At 47.8% G+C, this 26,463-nt stretch overlaps 1 protein-coding gene across 1 annotated transcript in view; it reads right to left on the minus strand.

Annotated features, from left to right (window-relative positions):
- The window catches only part of ALK (ALK receptor tyrosine kinase), a 671,693-nt gene that overhangs the window by 104,531 nt on the left and 540,699 nt on the right, over positions 1-26,463 (minus strand). Inside the window, exons 6-8 of the mRNA XM_039238463.1 lie at positions 20,109-20,240; positions 12,491-12,622; positions 10,108-10,208 (exon numbers count right to left, since the gene is read on the minus strand). Coding sequence (XP_039094394.1) covers positions 10,108-10,208; positions 12,491-12,622; positions 20,109-20,240 — 365 coding nt within the window. The remainder of the gene's footprint in view (positions 1-10,107; positions 10,209-12,490; positions 12,623-20,108; positions 20,241-26,463) is intronic.

Below are 26,463 nucleotides of genomic sequence, written 5' to 3' on the forward strand. Positions count from 1 at the left end.
AAAGGGCAAGCAGGCAATACCACGTTAGAGATAAACAGCTCGCAAAAGATAGAAAGGGACAGAGTGAAGGATGCTGTATTTAAAATTATCATTTCAGTGTTCTATCTTTCAGTTTCCCCAGAGAGTTATCGTTCCTGTCTTAGGGGAAGAAAAAGGGTGATATTTTCTTTTGAGTTACACTGTGATGGTATGATCTTGAGCAAACAGCCTCCCCTGTACCTCTGTCTCTCTGCGTGTGATGGGGACGATGCTGTGAAATAGCTCTGTAATCCTCTGGTTGGGGAACAGGATCTACTCTGTGCAATGGAAGTCTTATAACCTTTACGGACTACCGGTGGAAAGAGAATGGACCCCAGGTATGTGAGTGTTTGCAGGGGCCCAGAGCCACGTGGGGAGTATTTATTCTGACCTCTGGGGAGAGTCTATGCTTGCAACAGGGTGTCCCCCTGTATATGGGACTTTTGAATGTGTGATAAAGATCTCTAGTAGGAGCCACAAGGGTCCATGATTAGCAGGTGGATTACCAATGGGGTCCAAATATCTGCCAAGCGCCCAGGAAGATTTCATTCACACCCATGAGCCTTGACAGTAATTCTTCCTATGCCTCAGTTTCAACATGTATTAGCAGAGGTATTAATTTAGAATGGCTTGTAGGTATTAAATTAATTATGTCTGACTACAATTACAATGGCTGTTGATTACTTTAGCCAATTAGCATGTGGCCTGGCAGTGTCAACCACATCATAGTAAGTGGTGACAGAATGCTAGGGTCCAGTGGCTTCCCAGGTCTAGGTACTGAAGGGAGAATTATTTTGCCTCAGAAATCTCAGTGGGGCCGCATTTGTTGGTATCTTGAGAATCCAAGGGGAGTCTCCTTGTTAGCTCCTATTCTGGATCAGGGTTATGCTCATAATTGAGGGGCTGTGTAATAGTTATTTAATTAATGATTGATTGATTAAGCAAACTCATTGGGCATGTCCTCCTGAAACTAATCCTAGGCACTATGCCAAATAATGCCCCCAACTTGCCCGCAAGTTGCAATTGATCGAGAGGAGAAACAAGAACACACACAATATCTGAATTCATGATAGAGTGACTTCTTGCTGCCTGTGCAAAGTAAGAAGAAATAACAATCAGAATTTCTTCCATTCCAAAGAGTTTTTACATTTTCATTCGATCTTTGCAACAACCTCAGGCAGCAAGTAAAACAGGTTTTATCCCCAATTTTATCCTCAGGGGGGAGTGACTTGCTTGAGGTCACATAACTTGTAAGAGGCAGAGCTGGGATTCAAACTCAGGTGACCTAAGTTAAGTCCAGTGACTTAACTAGTGTTTGTAGATTTGGCTTTGGAGGTGGACAGATGATGTTTTAAATCTTGGGTCCTCCTCTTAGTAGTAAGGTGACCTTGGGCAAGTCACTTAAGTTATCGAGGCCCCAGGGTCACTGTCAGTGATTAGGGGGGGTCACAATTTCTCACAAATCTGTTTTGGTAATGAGATAAAACAAGTAACATTCTCAGCAGAGTCCTAGCCACACAATAAGGGATTGATATTTTAAAAATGCTCCCTCAGTTGGCTTACTAGGTATGAAGAGTCCCTTCCTCAGACCCAGACCAAGGAAGGTTTCTTTTTCCCAAGAGTGCAAAGAGTTAGGGTGTGTGAGGGCTTTACTTAAGACCTTTGGCTTGCTTTTTAATGTAATGCAGCTGTGTGATCCATGAGTAACCTGGACACCAGGACCTGTCATACTGAAAGCAAGTATTTTTAACTTTTCGGCTGAAAACACCCCAAAGAGGTCCCAGATTCTTGTGGTCTATCTCCAGCATATCTGGCCACATGGTGGGTTTGAAATGAGTACTTGCTGCTTCACTGCCTGACCAGGAGCCCTCTGTGACCTTCCCTCCCTCCCTTCCCCTGCCAGGCATCTGCGTGCCCATCCAACCCAGCCCAGTTCCAAGCTACCTCTCTGATCTTGTCCCGGCAGCTGTCCACCCTTCACACCCTGAGGAGGCCACCCCCTGACTACCTCAGGGGAGTGGCTGAGCAGATATCTTTGAAGTTAGAAGACTACTGTTTGAGTCCTGGTTTCTGCGTGGATTAGCCTGTGACCATGGAGTTGTTTACAAGCCCTCTGAGGCTCTTCCTCTGTAGAATGGGGAACATTTCATTCACTTCACAGGGTGACTGGGGGGTGGGCAGGCTTTGCGGTCTTTGACACTATAGAGGATTCTTAATACAGGGTATGGGTGTAGTGTTATTACACATGTCTGGGATCGTCATTCGAGACTGACAGTGGGATCCAAATCTCTTAGTCATCCAGTGAGTCTGTGGAAAAGGCATTTGGAAAATTCTTCTGGAACCACTTCCAACCTCCACCACCTTCCCCTCTGACACAAAGTGGCACATCCTTAGGCCCCAGGATAAGGCTCTGAGAGCACTGTCTTCAATACAGGGGATGAGTGTGAGGAGCTGACAGATCTGAGGTCCTCCTGGAGTTAAAACACAAGGTCAGAGTTAGGGTGACTTGTGGGATAGGAGGTGGGGGGGCAGGCATAGTTGAGATGGACTTTAGAGGTGACCAAGGCAGGGCAGATATTCTTCAAAGTGCACCATTTATGGGCCTAATGGTGACCACGAGGGATGAAGTGAGATCACACAAGGTGAGGAAGCCTTTGGGCTTCAGAGAAAGGCAGTGGGGGCTGGAGCTCTTCCTCTGGGCTTCTTAATCTGGGGGACATATGCCTTCCAGGTCTTTCTAGAGGGACCCAAAGCCACAGGATAAACAGGGGTATTCTTCTGAAGTCTTAGCCATTCAATAGTAGGTAGTGGGTCCTGTTGTTGAAGAAACAGGCATGTTTGAGAATAAGATGCAGAACTAGCATCCATTTTCAGGTGATAAAAAGAAATCTTAAAAGAAAAGTCAGACGTGTGATGTCCACTCTGGGTCATTTGGCCAGACTCCCTTCCCGCCTTCATGACTTCCTGTCTTTTCTCAGGCCATGCCCTATACACTGCAGCTGTCCCTTTCATAGGAGTCCCCTCTGCCCAAGGGAAAGTGCAGATGCTCTTGTATCTTAAGGACGTGTAGCCACACTGCCGGCCGGCTGTGCATGATCGCAGGCTCCCTCCTCATTTGTGAAAGTATAACAATACCACTTTAGGTATTAGGTAATATCTCTTTAGGTGTCTGCTGCCAGGGTGGGAGGTGGGCTATGGAGAAAAGGAATTTTCGCTAGATTGGAAGAGGGTGCTCCCCATGCCCTTGCTGGTGGAGAGAGATGCTGGTGGGGATGGAGGAGGGAGTGAGGGACTCATCTGCTGCTGGGAGAGCATTAACTTCCCTGGACTCTATTCACTAAGCTGGGCAATGTCCCCCTTCCTGTCTATTACCAGGTCAGCCAGCACAGAACAGAGGCCAGTTTCTCCAGACTCAGGACCCTCAGATAGGGCAGACCCCAGCCTTTGATCTTGGAATCACCAGAAAAGTCAGGTAATAGGAACAACAGCAGCAGAGTAGCAGAAGCCACATGTGCCATTTATTAAGCATCTCTATGTGTCCCGATCCAGGCAGGGCACTTTTTCTGCCCCTCTGCTAGTTTCTCCTGACAGTCCTGCAGAGGATCCTGAAGCTGAGAAGGGTAAGTGATTTGTACAAGCTCCCCCTGTTACCAACTGGCAGGACCCTGCCAAGGTCAAGTGGCCTCAAGGCTCTGCTCTCCTCATCACACTACACTGCCTTGGAGGTGTTCCTTTTGTTCTGGACCCGCATGACCAGCTGGATTCCTTTGCACATGGGTGCTGTCATGGCTGTTGGGCTGTGCGGCATGAGGGAGCTCAAGGGCACTGGGTTTCCTGTGGGGGCCCATCACTATGTCTTTGTGGGCAGAGAGTGGACAGCCCAGCTGGAGGTTACACAGCTAGCATGGAGTCCGCCTCTGTTCTTTGAAAGTTCCAAAGCAGAAAGAGGATGAGTGCAGGGAACACAGGGTGGAAAACAATCCCCGGCAAGTTCACATGGCAAGCGCCAAGGCCTGGAGCCATCCAAGGGTGAGCTGGCCTTCCTCGTGAGCGTTCCGTCACTGCAGTGCTGTCCCAGCCTTAGGAGAGATGGGGGTTGGAGTCCAGTTCCCAAACACCTGACCCAAGGAGCTGAGGCTTGCAGGAGGGGAGCTAGGAACGAGCTTACCCTGGAATGCCCCCTAGCTCAGCTCTCATGCCTATTTACAGAGAAGATGTCTAGAGACACCACAAGGTGTCTGCACAGCACTGCTTGGCCAAACAAGGGCAAAGGCTGGTCCCAGGGGGAGCCTGGTAAGGACCAGCTTGTTCTTTCACTGGTCAGCAGTTCTCTGCCTGGACACAGAGCAGGATGAGTGAATAGAGAAAGGAGAAGGTTTCCTTCTCCCCAGATGGACACATGTTCTATAGAAGGTGGAACAGATCCAGGAAATGACAATCTTATTTAGGATCAAGACCACGAAGCCTCTTGGAACAGCTTTTCCTTCCTCATTTGCTAAAACAAATGAGCCCATGTGGGGCTAAGAATAAGGGACACATGAGGCACACATAACATTTGAATCTCCTAGGTGAGTAACGATGTCCCCTTGGCCGCTCAGGAATTAGGTCCATCGACTGGTCTCTGCCTGGGGAGACAGTGAGTGAGTAATTGGGGCTGCAAAACGGGGTGGTGTTTCCTTCCAGCCTCCAGAGAAGAGGAGTCTGTGGTGGGGTGGGCAGGGGCTTGCCTTAGGCAGGAGCAATGCCAGTCCTCAGGAAAGCTGTGGAGGCCCATGGCAGCTCCCCCAACGCCGAGAAGTATACCACCTGCCCTTGGCAGCAGTAGGGCAGTGTGACAGAAAACAGCACGAGGCTCAGGCTACGAGGTCTGGGTTTGAGCTTGATTTTGTATTTCCTGGCTATGCGTCTCTGGGTGCATTTCTTTCCTGCCTTGCTGAGGTGGGCTGCTCCTGTCCCCTGGGCAGCCCTGCACGTGCCCCCAGATCTGCTCCATAAGCCAGATGAAGAGAGTACCCTTGTCGAGGGTTCAGTGGGCGCTGCAAAACGAAGAGCCCTGTGATTCTGTTTTCTCCTCTCCCTCAAGCCATCCTAGAATAATTATTATTGCTCATCCTTGCTTTTTGCCTTTCCGTGGAGGATTCTGCTGTTGAGTTTCAGAAACTCTTAAAACATAGCAGTCAGAAAAGATCTTGTGTTTTTCTTATGTGAAAGTTCTGTTTGTCTGCCTCCTGCCCCGGGGAGGGAGTGCGGTCAGCTTAAATAAACCTGAATGACACTAGCCATGACTCACTGACCTTATATTGCTTTTGAGTTGCAAGGAGGGGCTGGAGAGCCCTGTGCCAACCAAATCCCTGGAAGGGTGGACCCTGTGTCCAGGAATGATCACCACCAGCCTGAAACGTCTCACAGAGTCAACCAGAGAGCAATTTGGTGACAAATATCCTGGCCCCTAGCCTTCGGGGCTCTGCCTGCCCTAGGGAGTTCCTTCTCAGTGGGGCTCTGAGCAGAGCTTAACGGATGGCAGAGGGCAACTTCCGATGCCAGGCTGCTCTCTCATGTCCCTCTGGGCCACAATTCCTGGTTTTAATGACACTGAATGGAGGTCTCCTTCCTTGCAGTCCAGATAGCTCGTGCAGACCTAAGGAGGCCTGCTTGGTGGCCTTCTGTCCTGATCTCAGCAGCCCCCAGACCCATCAAAGCCGATGCCTTTATCACTACAGGGCTGACGTCAGGGGCAGGAAGGCCCCAGCTGTGCTCCAGGATCCCAGGGTCTGTGTGCACACCAGTACGTGGGGGGAGGGCGGAGGTGACTGCAGCTTTGGCAAGGTCAGAAAAATCCGCAGTTGGGAACTCACTTGCCCTTGGTTGTGGCCACCAATCAAGTGGGTCACACCCCACTTCCTGGGCCCTTTTCCTTCCCACAGCTCACAGAAGGAAAACTACTTCCATGTTTTGAAGCAGGAAAGAGAGTGAGGGAAGCCCACATTTGCTCCCCTCAGGCCTTGTTCTGTCCTGAGAACACTGTTTAAAATATTCTAGTCACAGGCAGCCTATTCAAATAAAATAGAATTTCAAACCGCATGGGGCTTGTTGAGACATTCAGGCTTCTGGGATGTGTGAAATGCAGAGGGTGGGGTGGAGACGGCCCCTGCCACTCTCCCGTCCCCATCATTACCAGCGGCTGCGATGCTAGACACATCCGAGTGCGTCTCCCAGCCAAGGCGGACAGAGCAGGTCTGACAGCGAGTGAGCACATGAAAGCCACCACAAGGCTCCCCTCCCCGGTGGCAACTTTAATTATTTGAACTGAAGCTCCACAAAATAAAAATAAAAATTAAATAAAATCTGAATGTTTTAAGTGGATCTCCAGTTTCCCGCAGAGAATAGATTGGGGGAGGCAAAAAAATAGAACACTCTCTCTTGTTTGTGGCTGGGCTAGGCAGAGGACTTTAAATATTCATGCCCCATATGCAACTGCGCGGAGCGATGGAGAAGGAGACAGTGCCTGCACAAGGCCAGCCAGGGAGAGGTGCCAGGCCAGTAGTGGGGACTGCAAGCATCTGGAGGGAGGGAGGGGGCTGGAGTGGGCATGATTCTGGAATATGCTGGAAGCTGACTGGCACAAAGGCACATCCTGGCTATGTCTCCCCAACTGGTGGGCATCTGACCTGGTTCCAAATGGGCTCTGAGGGGGACTCTCCCAGCCCCTTCTGTCTCTACCACCTATGTTCCCCACCCTGTCATTGCTCACCACTTGGACTCATCTTTCTAAAAGGCACGTTACGTCACACTATTTGGTGCCACGGATGGTGGAGGAAAAACTCTCTGCACGGTCTCTGAATGAATTTCTGTTACAACTGGCAGGTGCATCTATGGTCAATTACTTTCAAGTGTCAGTGTGCCTCCAAATCATGGAGGGCAGGGCTTGAAAACACTGATTCCCAGGCCCCCCTCCAGGGTGTCATCCAGGCAGCCTGGGATGGGGCCTAAGAATCCATCCTGCTTACATTTTCCAAGTGACTGTAACTGGAGAGACAGAGACCTACTAGGCAGGTTGTAGCTAGATTTTTCAAGGAAATGCGCAGAAGGCGTCACAAGTTCCCTTTTGAGAAGTCACTGATGATTGTACGGTTTCTTGAGGGAGTGTTGTGAGATACTCTGCAATTACTTCAACTCCCAGGAGGTGGAGTAACTCTAGGGCTCCCAGGAGTGGTCTGCTTAGCCAGCCTCTTGGTCCCTGTGGGCCTGACACCTGCTCCCAGATGTTAGCACTGGAGCTTAGCCAGCCTCTTGGTCCCTGTGGGCTTGACCTTCACCAGAGACTTTCAGCCATCTCTGCCCTGTACCTGGGACCCCCAGCCAGGCCCCTTGAGGGATGGTGGGGTGTGAAGACCCTGAGTTAACCACACACAGCTCACACAGCGAAGCTACAATCCCTGTCACTGATGTTCGCCAACCTGGGAGGAAGAAATCAACTTCCTGCCTTCTGCATTTAGGATCTGAATCAAATAAATGGCAAGGCTTACAGACCTGGAAATGCATATTTCTATTTCGATTATTTATTTTTCTGATGAAAACATTTCCCCCGAACACTGGGAATTCAACACCCATCAGCAGTAGACGAATGGTCTGAAAATCTGAATGTGAACTAGCTGTGAGCTGAGAATGGAATGGACTCACTGCCTTCCCTTCATTACTCCTGCTGAGTCGAGTTATGGAAAAGGGCAGGAAGTAGTAGAAATAGCCATCAGCAAATTTGACTGGAGGGAAAATAAAATAGGCCAGTAAAACAAAACACCTGTTTAAGCTATAGATCAACCAAAGGTTATCAGGGAAATGAAGTATTAGAAAAATATCATTTTTAGCCTTCACATTTCTTATTCTAAAATTAGGTTCATGTTAAATACAGTGAAGGGTGTTTTTTTTTTTAATTTTTAATGTTTATTTATCCTTGAGAGAGTGAGAGAGACAGAGAATGAGCAGGGAAGGAGCAGAGCGAGAGAGGGACACAGAATCTGACACAGGCTCCAGGCTCTAAGCTGTCAGTACAGAGCCCGATGCGGGGCTCGAACCCACAAACTGTGAGATCATGACCTGAGCCAAAGTCGGACGCTCAACCGACTGAGCCACCCAGGTGCCCCAGTGAAGGGTATATTTAAAAATCAAATGCTTTTAAGGATCCCCCTGACTTCTCAGGAAGGCCAACCATCTCTCCTCATTTAGATTTCCTCTTAAGAAGTCTTTCTTTCTAGGTGATTGCTTAGGGTGGAGGGGGGAGGCACCTGAGAGATATCAGTGATGACTGTATAATCCACGTCTGCGTCACACAGAGTGATTTCTCAAATACAATTTAATGTAATGAATCTATTTATTTGTGCCCTGGCTTATTCCGAAAAGGACTTAAGGTGGCTCCCAGAGATATATAACAGCTAGTAAGGTGATAGAAACTAACTAGAAAAGGGTGAGAAATTGGGTAAATGTTGAGTTAGAAAATCAAACCACAGTAAGGCTGATTACAGACTATACATCATGAACACCTATTTGCTTAGTAAAAGAGGAGCCTCAGACTTAATGAGACCATTCTTCTGATTAAAAAAAATTCACTGATACTTCTTTTGCATTCATATCTGTTTTATGCCAGTGAGTTTTTATTTCACAAAAATCCTGGAGGGCTTGAGTGTGGCTGTGTCCTTTGGCAGCGGAAGCCTGTTTTCTGGACCTCCCTGGGGCTTTGACCAGTCAGCAGAGGGGAAGAAAGTCTGGTCAGTCTCACCATGTCCACAGCTAGAAAGGAAACAAATTTCTCAGGGGGCACATAGCTATTTCTGAAATAAAGCTAGGACAGGATTTCTCCTGTGAGTTTCTAGAAAGAGAAGACTGGCCGGACTGGCCAAATCTCAACTATGTGTTGGCTTTCTATAAACTGCAAGATGTCAATGTGGTGCCATGTGGTGGTGTTAAGAAGCACGGGCATTCAGGGGCGCCTGGGTGGCTTAGCCGGTTAAGCGCCCGACTTTCACTTAGGTCATGATCTCGCGGTTCGTGGGTTCGAGCCCCGCGTCAGGCTCTGTGCTGACTGCCAGCCTGGAGCCTGTTTCAGTCTGTGACTCCCTCTCTCTCTGTCCCTCCCCTGCTCACGCTGTCTCTCTCTCTCTCTCCTAGAAATAAATAAAACATTAAAAAAAAAATAGTCTATAAAAAAAAAAAAGAAGAAGCACGGGCATTCAGGGCTCTCTGAGAACTTAGAATCTGTTTTTAGGCTACCCCATCCTGATTACCTATGTTTACTCAGGGTGCTGGGCACTGCTGGCAATTCGTGCTTACTCTGTGCCAGGTGCCATGATAAGCCCTGTCTAAGTATTAACCTATTTAATCCCCTCCTCTTTGGGGTAGGCACTCCTATTGTCTCACTTTCCAGGTGGGGAAACTGAGGCCCTGAAAGATTATTAACTGCCCAAACAAATTGTTAAGCCAATCACTGGTGGGGTCTAGCTGGGACCCAGGCAATTGATTGCAGAGTCCATAAGCTGAATCACTGGATCATGTTTGGGGTCTAAGCGCATTTCTTGTTCTCTAGAGATTATGACCTTAGGCTAAGAATGAGTCCCCTCAGTCCACACACTAAAAAGGTAACAGCCATAGGAACCATCCAGGTAAGTGGGTTTGGAGAGGAACCTTACTGAATGCCACTGATGTCAGTGAAATTTATGTAGATCAAATTTTTGATGCTCTATAAAATTTGAAAAGCCTTGCAAGAGCTTGATGTTGTAGAATGTCTTTTGTAGATCACTGTTACCCTCCTGTTATGTTTTGGAAATATTTTCTGGGTGTGCTTAGAATGAGGCCCTGCTGCAAAGAGCTCAGTGTGGCTGAGCATGGGGTTTGAGGTAAGATTCTCTGCAGATGGGACTCCACTGTGTTGGTGCACGGTCTCTGCAAAGGTGACAAAACTGTCCTCCTATCCTCCCCCCAGGAGCACAAGCAGCCCAACCATCCAGGCTACTTTGCTGATGTTTGGGTTTGTGTGGAAGCGCCCAAGGTGAGGGGTAGGAGGAGAAGTCCAGGAAGTAGGGGAGCACTGAGACTTGCCTCACATGGAGAGTTCTTCATAGGGGCAGGAAATGTAGCGCTGGTCACCGTAGCACTTTCGGAAGTAGGGACGTCAGTGGTGCTGAGCAACAGGGCATGGCCTGGGGCAGAGAGGAAAAGAGTCAGAAATTCACCATCTTCATGCACTGAAGGGTCTCAAGGTGCAGCATCAACCGCATGCACATTCTTCTCTAGGCTTGGTACACCTTTGAGGACACAGCTTCCTGCTGCCTCCGGTGGATAAGACAGGCTACCTGTCACCGTCAACAAAACTTGGCTTACCCAAAGGTCTTCATTCCAAACAACCTGTACTACCCCAGCACCATACACTTGGGCTACTGCATTCCTGATCTCTCAAGGTCACCAGCTTTAGCCCATGGCCTAAGAGCAGCCTGAGTCACGCTGACCTCTCCCAGCCCCTTCTCTCCCCTTTTACAGTCCTGCTGGCCCTTTGGCCTTCAGTGGTCTCCACGACCTTCACTCTCTTCCACCAGGTCATCCTGTGCCCTGTGACCTGACCAGGAAGTCATATTTCTTGTGTTTTCTAAGTATGGATCTGCATGAAAACTTGGGAGAACATTAGCCCCCAACAACCCCACATGGCAAGGAAGAAGCAACTGTAAATCTCCAGGAACTACTGAGTGTTTTATAGGTGGTCAGTGCTATGGAGATGGGTGTCAAAGTGCTCCCCCCAGCCTTTCAGGTGCGTCACAGAACCCCGTATAGGACTTTACTCATTCAGTTCTGCTGTTCTCTCTTAGCAAAGTCTGTTGTCATTGGGTTACTACCAAGTAACAAACTCAAGTGGGTCCAGAGCAGAGTAACCAAGATGGGTCAGCAATCCTACGGGGCATATGGCCCATTCTTGAGGAAGAATCTGTGACTAGGAAGAGAAAGAGTCTCCTGCGGTGGGTGGGTCGCAACTATTGCCTTCAAATATCTGAAGAGCTGCTTTGGCGAGACAGAGGGTAGTTGAGTTCTGCAGGGCTCCAGGAGATGGAAAGTATGATCCATGGGTAGAACTTACAGAACAGTGGAGCTTCTTTCCAGGAAAGGAACACTAGTCTTTGATTCACAGCAACCAAGGGAAGGGGCTGCTTTAGGAGGTGGTGAAAGCCTGGTCACTAGAGCTATTGAGCCAGGGTTGGATGCTTATTTGCTATGGGTGCTGTTGGGAGCTACCAAACAGAATAGAGACATGAAGGTCACGTCTTGCTTTGAGCTCCATGTCTGTTCTCTGCTCCTCACCAAGGTGCTGAGGATGATACAGTGTGGGGCCGGAAGGAGAAGCAGGAGCTCCCTCGATCCCCTCTCTGCTGAGGGGTTTGCAGAACTCTCCTGGGACTGTGGTGACTCAGCCTGCTTCCTTATTGCCAAAGCCAGCTTGTTCAGGAGCAGTTAGCAAGGATAGGACTGCATGGACTCTGGGATCCTCAGTGGTTGATCAGGACAGGGTCCTTTCTCACACCTTGATCAACATCATCATCATTATTAATTCTTAGAGAGATCCATAGGCTGTATGATCTTTGCTTGGAAAGGGGGATTTGGTACAAGCTATTTGGTACAATAGCTTCACAAAGAGCAGACAAATGCAGAGGAGTAAAGAGCCCCCACCTCTGAGCCCAGCTCTATCCTGCAGAGAGGTGGGCCACAGGGCCTGCCCAGGCCCAGTCACTGGGTAGAGCCCAAGGCTAGGCCCATGGCTCAGTGGTCTCGCTTCTCCAGGAGCCTGAATTTGGAAGCTGTGCTGGCCTCATAGGCCCTCCCTTGTTCGATGCCCCAGCTGTGTCTCCAGGTGTGAGGTCAGCTCACCTAGGTGTGGGTGGCCATTTCAAGCGGAGGAGGAATCTGGCACTGGGAGTGGGGGAGTTGCTAGCTTGAGCTGGGCAGGGATGGTGGGTATGGCTGAGGAAGCTGGGCTCCAGGGAATGGACCAGATGTGGAACAAGATTCTCAGGGCACCACCCTGGTCCCAGTGACACAAGGCCTCCCTGTGCCTCAGCCTCCCCAAAAAGAGCTATGGTTTTCCTTACCTCTCAGTGAGTTATGTGCCACAAACATAGTAGGTCCTCAACAAACACTCATTAAATGAATGGATTATTACTATTGTTGCCACCATTCTTCTTATCTTTTAGTTAATCCTTCATCCAGATTCTCATTTTAAGGAACAAAAGGAGAGACATCTACCTTGGCATTATTTAATCATTCTGAAGCTCCGGAGGCCTGAAGAAGGAACTGTGTGTGAGCATCCCCAGAGCAAGGTTTGGGCAGTCACCTGGGCTTGCCCTGCAGGGTTAGGGAGGTCCAGCTGCTCTGGGGTGGGGCCCTAAATCTCTTGTCTGGCTAGCTGGGCACCAGGGGGAAGGGAAGAGAGCAGCAGTACCTTGGTGGTCCTGGACCTGGGCATCCTTCAGAGTCCTGACCTGCCACCGGGGGGCGTGGGGTGTGAGCGTGCCCTGGGTCCAGCCACAGAAGCCATCCTCGAAGTTGCAGTAAAAACCAGCAGGGAGTTTACCTGCAACAAGAGCACAGGGACATGGTCATTTCCATGATTGCTAAAAGCAAAATATGCCAATGTCAATAAAATTATTCAGGCGTGACCAAAGTACCCTCATCAACAACAGCTCCCCAGCTAGACCCTTGATGTCTAACAATACTGATGATAATGAAAAGAAGTTCCAGTCCTTTCCTTGTACATGTGAAGGTTTACAATTTTCTGATCTTCAGAAAATAAAATGGTACTACTACTACTACTACTACTAGTAATAATAATAATAGTGTGGCAGAATGAGAATAACCCAGTTTTATATGTGAGAGAGGAGAGCTCAGGAATGTTAAGCAATCTGACCAAGGTCACACAGCCAGCAGGTAACACAGCTGGGCTGGAATCCAGATCTTCTGCTTCTGAATCTGTGTTCCTTATTCTGATCCAGCACGAATGTGACCTCAGGAGAAGTCACAGAATAGATTTCTGATGATTGACACAATGACAAGAATGTGATGGTGGCAGTGGTAGAGTTGGTGGGAGTTGGTTGCATCCCTCAGGTCACTTCTGTCTGCAGAGACACATATTGCTCAAACTTTCTATTTGCTGCCCTTCATTTCCCACCTCCCTTCCAGTTAAGGGAAGCCACTTGAGTAGCTCTGGCCCATGAAATGTGAGCAGAAGTGATGCGTGTCTCTTCTGGATTGAGGCTGTGGAGAGGCCCTGTGCAATTCTCTCTCTCCCTGCTGAGGCAGCCAGGGGGCGTTCCTGTTCTTGAGACTGCGGCTGTCAGATGGTGGGGCCTGGGGCCCCAGGAGATCCTGTGAAGCCACCCTGCTTTGGTGCATAGGTGCTGTCAATGTTATGTTAGCCCCTGAAATTTACAAATGGTTTATTACTGCTCTAACCTACCTTATCCTGACCAAGCAATGCCAGCCATGGGACCTCTTCATATCATCTGTTGGCTCAGCATAAAGGGCCCTATTACCCTTTTCTCTACATCAGGCTGACCTCAGGTCCCATTGAAAAGGCCACAGTCAGCTTTATGACCATATATTTCCCAGGTGCCCTCAGAAGGAGAAGGAAAGGAGGAGAGAGCCAGGGAGAGCTCACTTTCTGCAGCTTGCTCAGAGAATGGCTGCAGGGAAGGCACCCAAGCCCTGAGGAGCTGGTGGGCCATTCCAGGCTATTCTAATAGCACCAACAGCCCCAGGCCAGGCTGGGGAGAATCAGCAGTGCTAAGCCTCTAAGCAGGAGAAAAGGCGCTGGAGCTGGACCCACCACTCTCTGTGCCCTTCCTCTGTCTCAGCCTTCCTGGTAATGGCAGGCTGACAAAGAGGGCCCTAACGCTTCCTGGCTGTGACAGCACCTTAGTGAATTATTACTCATTTCCCCCTGATTCTCTGTGCATTTCACACAAGAGGCAGAATTATAAATTAAAACCGGCTGTCACTGACTTTGAGCATCTCTTCCCATTTATACCCCCCTGAAGAAATCATTTTCCCCCCAAGCCCTGCGTGTTCTTCTGATTAAAAATCCAAAAGCTAAGGAGATCTTTCTGTTTTATTTTTTATGCCCCCTCAAGGGACCCCACATCAACTTCTTTTACAAAAACTAACTGGTAGCTGGAAGTGACCTTCCATGAAGTGTCCTTTACAAGCGTGCTTTAAACCAGGGACCATGATGGAAGATTCTAGCAGGCAATGGCTCCTGGTAGAAGGAGGAGCTGGGTTGAAGCCTTCACAGCTTATCACTCCCTCCTTCCCCTTTTAGGAGGCAGAGACAGAGAAGTCAGCCGGACTCTGGATGTTGATACCTCAATGGCCCTTGGATCCCTGGTTTTAGCCCTAACCTGCTGCTTTCCTCTGGTGATTCTAGGCAAGTCACTTCTTTTCCTTGAAGACTTAGCTCCCTCATCTGTAAAATAGGGTAATAGTAGTGTCCATTTCACAGAGATGTTTTGAGGATAGAGTAAGGCAGGGAGTGTGGGATTTTGTAAATAGACAGAGTTGACCAAATACAGAGTGGTGGTTGCAGTACTAGTCATCATTCATTCCTGGCTCAGGGGATTTTGTCAGAGGATGAACTGATATAGCCAACACCATCCTGGGGGCAGAGACAGTCCCTCAGCTGCCTCTCTGGAAATGCCCATGGTAGCTCTGCCTATGCCTTCCACCTGGACAGGAATGAGGAAAGCCATTGGCACTCTCCAACTTCTGGAAGCCCACCCTTGTCCTAGCTTTGCATAAGATCCAGGGTGATCTGGGATTAGAAGCCCCTTTCTTGGCTGATTGGATAAAGAGGAGGAGTTAGACAAAATAGTTGGATTGATGGATGATTTATATGATCCTGGAAACCTTGCAGGGTGGGAGGGGGTGCAGGAGGAGAGCACAGTGGGTATGTGCTCAGGGAGAAGCCACTCTGAGGAAACTGGTGGGGTGGAGGACATCAGAACCTTTGATGGATTAGCCCGGGTTTGGGAACTGCTGTCAGGGCCAATAGTGGAGCACAATGTCGGTGCACAGAGTTGAGTCCAATGGTTTTAACTCCTTTGATCAGAACTTTCTCCTCTCATTTCACCCCAAGCACCTACTCAGCGCTTGCCAAGCTATAGGATTAAAATACTTGCTGAATAAAACAGGAGTGGATTCAGTCATCTAACCCTTTGCTACTCAAAATGTGGCTGAGGAACCAGCCACACCAGCATCACTGGTGGAACTGTTAGAAGTGTGGAATCTAGGGCCACCACCCCCATCACCACCTACTGAGTCAAAGTCTGCATTTCTAATGTTTTCCAGGTGGTTCCTAGGCACCCTGGTGGCTGAGAAGCAGTGCCCTATCTGACCCTCTTACTTCATTGGCTGGACGGCCAAATCAGGCTATGTGGGGGTCAATCAATCAATCCCACAACATTTGGCAATTATGACACCTGATTCCACTGTAAGAGAGACAAATTGGTAGGGTCACAAAGATGTGGCCTCAGCAGAAGCTACAGGAAGCTGCCAAATATAAACTCCAGGCCAAATGACACTACTTCTTTTCCCTCCCCCGTGACAGCTCTGTTAACATTTTTGATAAATATGTGTTATACATTTCCTTGAAAATATAGAGTCATGGGAAAAAATGCTAGAAGAAATACATCATCATATTATGGTTATCTCTGAATGTCTGAAAGGGAGGATTACAGGCAGTAGTTATTTTCTCCTGTGTACTCTTCTAGTTTTTCCAAATATTTTACAACCAACATGTTTTATTTTACAATAAAGAAATAAACTTTGAAAAACTGTTTTCGCTTGTCAGGAAGAGAATCCCCACCAGACAGATGAGATTATTGAGTACATGAAGGGAAGGTGAGTCAATGACCTATCAGGGGATGAAGTAGGGACACTTGACCCTTTTCTGGGGCATCCTATGCCATTGAAACTATTGTTTGACACACAGGGAGCCCTCAAAACACCTTTCTATGGGTTCCAGCATTCTGGGATATCTCACTTGGATCAGCAATGCTTAACTGGAAAGCAGGAAGGGGGACATGTGGTGTGTGGTTTGGAGGACGTGGTGTGAATGAACACATTCATGATTGGGTACAGAAGGACAAGGGCACTGCCACCTCCATTTCAGTTCTCCCACTTGTCCAGGCTTGAACTGTTGCTCAAGATTGAGTCTAATAATCTGAATGAAGCTGTGTGTGGACTTCCTTCTGAAGCAAATGTGCAGAGTTAAGGCTGGGGTTGATGGGATACAACCTACATCCCCCCCTCCCCCAGATTCCAGCCCCCAAATTCCAGCCATGGCAGGGCATAGTTGACTAAATTGGCTAGAGATTCATGAGCCTCATGGGGGTTCCTTAGAACTGGACATTCCCAGCAAGACTTGGGTAACCAACTCTCAGAGAAGACATTCTAACAGGTTCCAGACTAACTGGTAAGGACCAGGTGATGTCAAGACCATTGTCCTAAATGCATCACAAACACCAACACATCAGTGGGCGTCACGTTCCAAATCATATTACAAGTGAGGAAATAGGCCCAGAGGGTGGAGACAAATGATCTGAACCCCCCTCGCCCCCACTGAGAAATGCAGTGGCAGAGCCCTGGACCTTCCCTGACTTTTCCCTTCCTCCTCTTCTTTCTGGGTAGATACGTAGCTAGTGTTGTGCTTGCATGATCAACCACTGGAAACTCAGATAATAGATGAGTCTGGCTTGCAGTGGTTCACACTGGCTAACAGTTTCATGGACTTTAGTTTCCTCATCTCTAAGATGGGTATAATAGCATCTCATAGGATTGTTCTGAGGATGAAATAAGTTCATACATGAAAAGTATCTGGCACCCAATAGATGTTCAACAAATGTTCATCATCATCATCATCATCATCATCATCATCATCATCATCTTCTTCTTCTTCTTTATGGGGATGTTTTCTAGAATTAACATTGGTCAATGTGGTGGGGAAAACTGCAAAAACGCCAGACAGAATGGGACACACTAGAAAGGAAAAAATATTTGCTGAGAGTACTGCCAAGATCAGAGTGACAAAAAGATCGAAATAACCCTCCTTCTGAATTAAACTTCTCCTCCTAGCACCTCATTTCTGTAGCAAAGAACTCAGTAGGGGTGTTCTCCAGAGTGGAACTGTCATTCTGAGAGCTGGTCAGAGCAGCTTTTCAAGTGTGGCTGAAAAGGTCTCTGGGCCCCAGAAACCTGCCCTCCATACTGGAGCCAGGCTGTCCTCAAGCTTGGAGTTGGCCTTGGATATCCATTAACAGCAGCCCTAGAATGGTAAGAGAATGCCTGAGCCCACGGTAATGGGCTGGATCCCACAGGCTCATTGCTCTAATCACGCCTCTGTTCCTGACATGCTGTGTGACCCCGAACAAATCAATTACCTTCTCTGTGCTTTCATTTTCCCAACTGCAAACCAGGGCATGGCCGGCCTGACCTGCATCCCAGCTGGGAAGTGGGTATCAAAAAACTTTAAAAAGACAAAAGCAAAATCACACAGCTCAGACACACTGCTGGAAACACTGCAGAGACCAATAACTAGAGAGACACACACAGACCCCTGCCCAGGGCCGCACGGGTGGGCTGGCTTCATTTTGGTCCCTGCGTCAAGTGAGAGCTTTGTGAAGAAAGGCCAGGGACAGCGTGGGATAATCAAGGGGCTTACCTATCCGTCTTTACTGAGTTTTATCTAAACAACCATGATTCCATCATTATTGGACAACTTCACTGGGAAGTTTTATCTCAAAAGGAAGTTTTTCAAATTGAAAAAATGGATTTTATTTATTGCTTCATTTAAAAGAGAATAAATAAAACCTTTTCTTCCCCAAGGGAAAATCTGTTCTGCAGATGCTGTGGGGGATACTGTTAACTTTTTAAGGCTATTTTGCAGGCCACAATGTCTTGGGGCCAGTGCATCTGAGGGGCGGGGCTTTTGTTCCTGTGTCTGGGCCCCAGAGCACCCCAGACACGCCTCTGCCACATCCTTTCCCTACTGTGACTCTGTGGCTTCGCTCCCTTCCCATGCTGGATTTGCAGCAGTGTAAAGACAGGCACCTGTTATTCATAACCTGCTGTGGGCTCTGGTACATTTTCTAGCTCACAATATATGTGTTTTCGTGCTTTCCCTGGCATACATGTAAAAACCTCTCGAGTGTATACTTGTAACCAGGAAGCTGCCGAGAACGCTGGATTCAGGTGGAGTGAGCACTGGGCTGGGAGTCTAACTCTGTCCCTAACTATCAGTGAAATCTCAACAATTTGCTTGTGTCCACGGAGAGCAAGTTTCCTGACTCATTTAGTCATCTGAATCAACAAATAGTGACCACCGATGCTGTGCCAGGAGGTGCTGGTGTGGGGATGAGAAACAGACCCAATCTGCCCAAAGTGAGGGAGAGAGATGTGGAAACCACCTCCATGAAATGGAATGGATGCACACCCACTAGCATGGCAGAAATAAAAAGACAGATCATAGTAAGTGTTGATGAGGATGTAGAGAAATTAGGTACTTTATAGATTACTTGTGGAATGTCACATGGTGTGGCTACTTCAGAAAACAGCCTGGAAGTTCTTTACAATGTTGAATACAGGGATGCCCGGGGTGGCTCAGTCAGCTAAGTGTCTGACTCTTGATTTTGGCACAGGTCATGATCTCATGATTCACTGAGTTCGAGCCCTTCATTGGGGTCTGCGCTGACAGTGTGGAGCCTGCTTGGGATATTTTCTCTCTCCCTCCCTTTCTCTCTACCCCTCCCCTGCTCTCTCTCTCTCTCTCTCTCTCTCTCAAAATAAATTAATAAACTTTTTAAAAATATGAAATACAGAGTTGACCCAGCAGTTTACTCCTAGGCATGTACCCAAGAGAAAAGAAAATGTCTGTCTATACAAAAACTTGTCCAGGAATGTTCAAAGCAGCAAAATTCATAACAGCCAGAAAGTGGAAACAACCAAAATGCCCATCAACTGATGAATAGATGAAGAAAATGTGCTGATAGCCATACAATGAAATAGTACTTGGCAGTAAAGGAATGAGATTCTTATACATGACACAACATGGATGGGCCTTGAAAACATTATGCCAAGTGAAAGAAGTTAATCACAAAAGAATACATATTGTACGATTCCATTTATATGAAAAACCCAGAATAGGCAAATCTATAGAAACAGAAAGTAGATTAGGGGTTGCTTAGGGCTAGCGGCCCCTGGGGGGCGGGGGGGAGGGCTGATTGTTGGGAAATAAGGAAAGTTGGCTAGGGGTTACCTTTGGAGTGATAAAAATGTTCTAAAATTAGATTGGGGTGATGGTGCACAGCCTTGTGACTATACTAAGAAATACTAAGGTGTATACTGTAAGTGGGTGAATTGTATGGTATATGAATTATATTTCTAAAAAGATGTAAATAAAAAAGGATGGACATGTGGGGGATGGATGGATACACCAATGGGGGGTGTTGAAAGGAGAAGCCAGCTGTATTTGTTGGGGTGGCACTTGTGGGAGGCATCAGAGGAAGCTTCCCAGAAGGACTGACTGGGGGTGACCCGAGAAGGAAGGGGCAGTCTGGGCCTGGGGTACTGCACGAGCAGAGCCACGGAGGCATGTCGGGGCAGGGCTGATACAGCCGGTGCTGGGGCACATGAAGGACCCGGAGGATCAGAGGGCCAGGTGGGTGGTGGAAGATAAGGCCTGAAAAGGGAGGGGAGTCTGGGCGTAGGGGGCATCTACTGTCATGCTCCTGGTTAGGCTTTATCCTGCACATCTTCTCTGTGCCATGAGGATGCTGGCAGCATGAGCTACAAGCTCTTGTTTGGTTCTTAACTTCTATGCTGCTGTTTCTAGATGCAGATCTTAGCTCTGTCTCTTGGAGACAGTGTAGCTTTTAGAAGTCTTCTCTGGGAGCAAACAGGTGGCACTGGATGCAAGGGAGGGTGTCTAAGTTTGTGTGTCCGGGGTGATGGGGCAGGGGGGTGTAGGCATGGGCTGGCCTGGGGTAAGAGAGGCAGCCGCATCTACTCACTGCACAGCTGGCTCTCATCTTCTCCTTGGGCGCAGTCCCGGTGGAAGTCGCAGGCCTGCCCGAGCTGGAGGACTCTCCCGTTCCAGCAGGTGAAGGAACTCTGCAAGGCCATCTTGGAGCCCGGGGATGTTCCTGGAGAGCACACAGAGACACATGCCCCTGGTCAGTTCGGGTGGCCCTGTGGGAAGGCTCAGGGACAGCATCGCTCTGTCCTGCCCTTCACATCCCAAGGTCTGACTGACATGCTGATCTGGCTATACACAGGGCAATACCAGGAGGCCAAGAGGAAGACAAAGCCGTAACACTCTGTCCCCCAGCCCCTGGGGGTGTCGGTCCTCACTTTCCAGCGATGGTGAATAGCAGAGTGGGCCTAGGTTTGGCCCGCATCCCCCTGGCACTCTGGGGTCCTCCAGCCCCAGCTTCAATGTGCCAGGTGGAGAGCCTGTAGTCTCATCTGCACACAGACAACTGTATCCGCAAGGTCAGGTTTGGGGCATATCTGGTCCAGTGTATGTCTCACATGTTCTTGACTCTAGATGCACCATTGGGGTGGTTCTAGAAACATACAGCACTTTCTGTTGTTGGACGAGCTGTGTGATGCTGAACCTACCCCTCCTCTGTCTGGCTCCCTGTCTCTCCATCTATAAGAGGAGGGATTTTGATGATATTTCTAAGGTCCATTCTGAAATTTTTATATAAATCATAAATCTCATATAAATCATATTATTCAGTGGCAGAAAAGAAAAGGAACAATTTATAATGAGCCTATTAGACATTATTTGTTTCTGTATCAGGAACAATGGGTTATGATAACAAATTAACTTCTGACCCCAGAGAACCAGGCTTAAGTTGGCCTGGACCAGCCTGCCCTACTAAACGGGGAACTTTGCCTGGGGACCACCTAGCAAGGGCCTGGCTTGTGTTTCTGAGTGTGCCTCCACCAGGCAGCAATTAGTCTGGGGGGATGGGGGAAGCCTTAGGTTCCTGTGGAGATGAGCAGGCAATGCCCACCCAGGTCGACCGGCCAAGTCCACTGGACTTGCACTCTGTCCTCTTTTCTAGCTCCTCCATGGCTGCTGGTGCCTCAGCAGTCTCCCCACCCCCATCTCACCCACTTCAATGCTCAGCTGGGTGGGGGTGAGGGTGACCAGGATTCCCACTTGGCTGGGTCCCACAGCCTCTCTGAGCTTCATATATGGGGAGGGGGTGCTTCTCCAACTCTGGTTGTGAGATTAGACTCCCTTTATTAAATTTCATTTCAGTGCGCACTCCCAGCTGATTGTGATGTGGGACTCTCCAGGTTAGCTCATCTTTAATATCTAAAATTCCACGATTTTTTGGTTCATTTCAGTTCCCACTGAAACTAACATCAAGTCCAGCCTGTTTATTTCTAGAATCCTCTGTGTACTGACTCAGCATGTCTGGCTCTGTGAAGAAGCTAGGCAAGTCTTAATAGCGACCATTTCCTAAGGGGGGAAACTGAGCCAGGGCAGCTGAGTGACTTCCCTAAAGATGGAAAGTGGGGTGTGGACCCAGCCTGTCAGACTGCAAAGCGGCTCTCTCCATCTCATGGAAGGGGGTGCTGGAAGTGGCCTTGGGCTCCCCCTTCACAGGCCAGTCCACATAAGGCTCAATTTGTCAGTGGTTGGCACATGGCCACAACATTCTCAGATGGGCCTCCAGCCTGTCTTTGTGTTCTATGGAACTGCTGGGCACGGAAAACACAGGCCCTTCTTCCTCCAGGAGATCACGTCCAAGCCCTTTTCCCTGCTCTGCAAGGTCCTCTGTGCTCTGGGCCCCAATTTCCTTTCCTGCCTCACTTCTCAGTGTCTGTCCACACAAACCTGGGCTTGAGCTTTATTTGATGTTTGTTCCATGCAAACTGGCTGTAAAACATGGATGTGTGGTCCCATCTTCTTCACCAAGTTGTCTAAGTGTCTGCATGCTGTCCCCTCAGCCCTAGCCAGTGCCTGGCCCCTACGAGGATTCGTGAAAAGCATGCACATTAGATTACCTTGCCTGCAGTAGGCTGAAAAATGAAAAAATGACATCCCCCCCCCCCAGTAGCCATATTCTAATCCCCCAAACCTGGAATATGTTCCCTTATGTGGTAAAATGGGATTAAGTTAAGGGTCTCTAAATGCAGAAATTATCCAGATTATCCAGGTATGATCACAAGAGATCTTAAAAGAAAGTGGCAAGAAAGTCAAAGAAGCAAGAGATATGATCATGGGAACGAGTCTGGAGGAATGTGAGGAATGGGTCACATGCCAGGGAAGGTAGGCAGCTTCTAGAAGCAGGAAAAGGCAAGACAACTGATTCCCCCTTGGAGCCTCCAGAAGGAGCTGGCCCTGCCACTAAGATGATGTAAGCCCAGTGAAACTGATGTCAGACTCCTGCCCATACAGAATTAACGGGTGTTGTCTTAATGTGGTGGTTTGTTAGAGCAGCCACAGGAACCTATACACCAGCTAAGCCACTGGCTTTAATATTCCAGCTCCAGTCACAGGCTAAGTCAGCCGAGGCCCAGCGTGCATGGCTTTAGATCAACTCCCCTGTTACACAGCTTGTTTTGTGACCTGTGGTTCCCTGGACTAGACATTCTCTGCCTTTCCTCCCCACACAGGAGAAATGACCCTCATCCATCCCTGTGCCTCAAGACACCCTAAGACAATGTCTCTTCCAAATCCCTTAATAATTCCAACTGCAGAGGGCTGCTCAATGGAAAGTCTCCCCCACCCCTCCAAATTCCCAATACTCACACCTGGGATCAAAATACAAAGGGAATGACAGGAGACCTAATGATCATTTTCTTTCTTTCTTTCTTTCTTTTTTAAATATTACTTATTGTCAAATTGGTTTCCATACAACACCCAGTGCTCATCCCAGCAAGTGCCCTCCTCAATGCCCATCACCTACTTTCCCCTCCCCACTCTCCCCATCAACCCTCAGTTTGTTCTCAGTCTTTAAGAGTCTCTTGCTGTTTGCCTCCCTCCTTCTCTGTAACTCCCCACCCCCTTCCCTTTCCCTATGGTCCTCTGTTAAGTTTCTCAAGATCCACATATGAGTGAAACGTATGGTATCTGTCTTTCTCTGCCTGACTTATTTCACTCAGCATAATACCCTCCAGTTCCATCCACATTGCTACACATGGCCAGATTTCATTCTTTCTCATTGCCATGTAGTATTCCATGGTATAGATAAACCACATCTTCTTGATCCATTCATCAGTTGATGGAAACTTAGGCTCTTTCCATGTTTTAGCTATTGTGGAGAGTGCTGCTATGAACATTGGGGTACATGTGCCCCTATGCATCAGCACTCCTGTATCCCTGGGGTAAATTGCTAGCAGTGCTATTGCTGGATCATAGGGGAGTTCCATTATTAAGTTTTTGAGGAACCTCCACACTGTTTTCTAGAGGGGCTGCACCAGCTTACATTTCATCAACAGTGTAGGAGGGTGCCCGTTTCTCCACATCCTCGCCAGCATCTGCAGTCTCCTGATTTGTTCATTTTAGCCACTCTGACCAGCATGAGGTGGTATCACAGTGTGGTTTTGATTTGTATTTCCCTGATGAGGAGGGAAGCTGAGCATTGTTTCATGTGTCTGTTGGCCGTCTGTATGTCTTCTTTGGAAAAGTGTCTATTCATGTCTTCTGCCCATTTCTTCACTGGATTACTTGTTTTTTGGGTGTGGAGTTTTGGTGAGTTCCTTATAGATTTTGGATACTAGCCCTTTATCACAATGCTCACTTTCAAAGGTAAGATGCCAAATTCATTTTATAGCTTTAATTCTGTGTATGAATTTCCCACTTGTCAGGCATGTCATCTTGGAAGCCGGGAAATACAGTGCTTCTAAGGAACTGGTGCTGGTCCCCAGAAAGGGCTGTCTCTCTTTCCCCTGGCAGAGCTGGAGGAGGGGTGTCCTCCCTGAAGCTTTGACTGGGGGTGGGGGGGTTGCTGGGAGTGGCTGTGGACTTTGTCACAGGAAGCAAGAGCATATAGCAAGGGCACCTGGCATTATATGTGGCATACCTGCTTTCTGCCAAGCACAGCACCGGGCACTTTACCTGCTTGTGCACTCAACCTTATAACCTCCAGGACAGGGCAGCTTTGTTGTTTCCATTCAATAGGGGGTAGTTCCCAGTTAAGTGAAGGTGAGGCATGGTGGCTGGCTAGAGGCCTCCAGCTGGGTGCTGCTCCTGAAAGCAGACTGGTATATCCACTGCAGCTGGTGGGCCCTACCTGCTAGTGACACTGCCTGGCCTCTGTGCTCCTCCTTCAGGGCAAAGACATTTGAGAATGATAGAAAATTCTCCTTCATCTTTGCTTGGTGATTTCTAGTCTCCTAAACATTTTCTTCTTATGCCTTATATGTGACCATTAAATAATTAGGACCTTATTACCCTCACTCCCAGCACTACCAAAGGAAACGTAAGCAAAATAAAATTTAAAAAACCTATGGAGCAAATGAAAACTGTGTCATGTTTTATTCACACCTTATGATTAGGCCTTCTTTCCATTGTGTGTTTTCATAAACACATGCATGTTTCACATGTCCGTTACTTGTCATTCTCTGAATAGGTCTCATACTTTCTTTTACATTCCTTCATTCAAAAAACATATGCCTATTGTCTAAAGTTTGAAACCAGGGTAAAATAAACAAAAACGACGCCATCATTTTTAACATCTTGTTTTTGGCCTATGCTTTCAAAGTGTGTATAGTTGTGTCATATGTATATATGCCTTAAAATAATTAAGGTTGTATCACAAGCCTTTCCCAGGGTTTAAAACTTCCCCATAAGAACACTTTCTAATGGCTACATTCCTGTGTGATATGTACCATCATTTATTTAAACATTATTCAATGACTGGATTGCTAGACTGTTTATAATAACACTTTGAAGAATATCTTTGAGCATAAACCTTTGCCCACATTTCAGATTATTTTCATAGGATAGATTCCCAGAAGTGGAATTACTGAATCAAAGAGTATAAACATTTTAAAAGCCCTTGATACATATTGCCAAATTGCTTTCTAGAAGTTAATCCAATTTACACTCTCACCAGCTGTGTTCATACAAGCCCTCCCCTCTTACTACATCCTGGCCAACCCTGAATATTAGCATGGTTTTTATTTTTAACTCAAAGTATTTCCCTGCTGTTTTATTTGTATTTCTTTGATAGTTAGCAAGCTGGATATTTTCCCACATGTTACTAGCTTTATTTTACTCTGACTTTCAGGGATTTGCTCACTTCCATTTGCCAATTTATCTGTTAGGTTCTTCATGTTTTCCTGTTGAAGGGCAGGAGTTTTTTTTTTTTTAAAGTTTATTTATTTTGAGAGACAAAGAGCATGAGCAAGGGAGGGGCAAAATGAGAGAGGGAGAGAGAGAATCCCAAGCGGGTTCCAGCACAGAGCCTGATGCGGGGCTCAAACTCACGAACTGAGAGATCATGACCTGAGCAAAACCAAGAGTCAGACGTTTAACCAATTGAGCCACCCAGGCACTCCAGTGTGTATGAGATTATTAATAAGGATATGAAACAATTGGTTACACATTTGACAATTTCCCCCCAGTATTGTATGAGTATTTTTGCTCTGTTTATAATGCATCTTGATACACAGCAGTCTTAAACTTGTACATAATCCAGAATTATCCATATCTTCCTTGGTGATTGCTTCTTTGTCTTTTAGGCTTCCAGAGTCTCTTCCACATGGTAGGCAGAGAGTGGATCGCCCTTAGTGGTCTTTGGGTTGTCCCGCCGTTGCTAGGGCTGCCCTGGCATTTGGGAACCTCTTCCGCCAACTCACCATATTTCAACAATGGGGATCTAGTCTTCCTGGCTCATGTGTGACACTTTCATGGACTGTCCCATTCTCCCCCTTCCATAAACTGTGCTTTCACTTAGGCTTCTATGACACATCACTTCTTTTTTTTTTTTAAATTTTTTAAATGTTTTTATTTATTTCTAGGAGAGAGAGAGAGAGATAGCGTGAGCAGGGGAGGGTCAGAGAGAGAGGGAGTCACAGACTGAAACAGGCTCCAGGCTCTGAGCTGGCAGTCAGCACAGAGCCCGACGCGGGGCTCGAACCCACGAACCACGAGATCATGACCTAAGCGAAAGTCGGACGCCTAACCGACTAAGCCACCCAGGCGCCCCTATGACACATCACTTCTTGCTTAAACATGGAGGACATATTTTGAAAGAGAAAGAGAACAGACAGAGGGAGAGAGAGAGAGAATCCCAAGTAGGCTCTGCACCATCAGCACAGAGCCGGATGCGGCGCTTGAATTTACAAACTGTGAGATCATGACCTGAGCTGAAATCAAGAATCGGATGGATGCTTAAC

The sequence above is a fragment of the Hyaena hyaena genome, unplaced genomic scaffold (assembly GCF_003009895.1).
Source record: "Hyaena hyaena isolate Hyena2069 unplaced genomic scaffold, ASM300989v1 scaffold_140, whole genome shotgun sequence".
Taxonomy (NCBI): domain Eukaryota; kingdom Metazoa; phylum Chordata; class Mammalia; order Carnivora; family Hyaenidae; genus Hyaena; species Hyaena hyaena.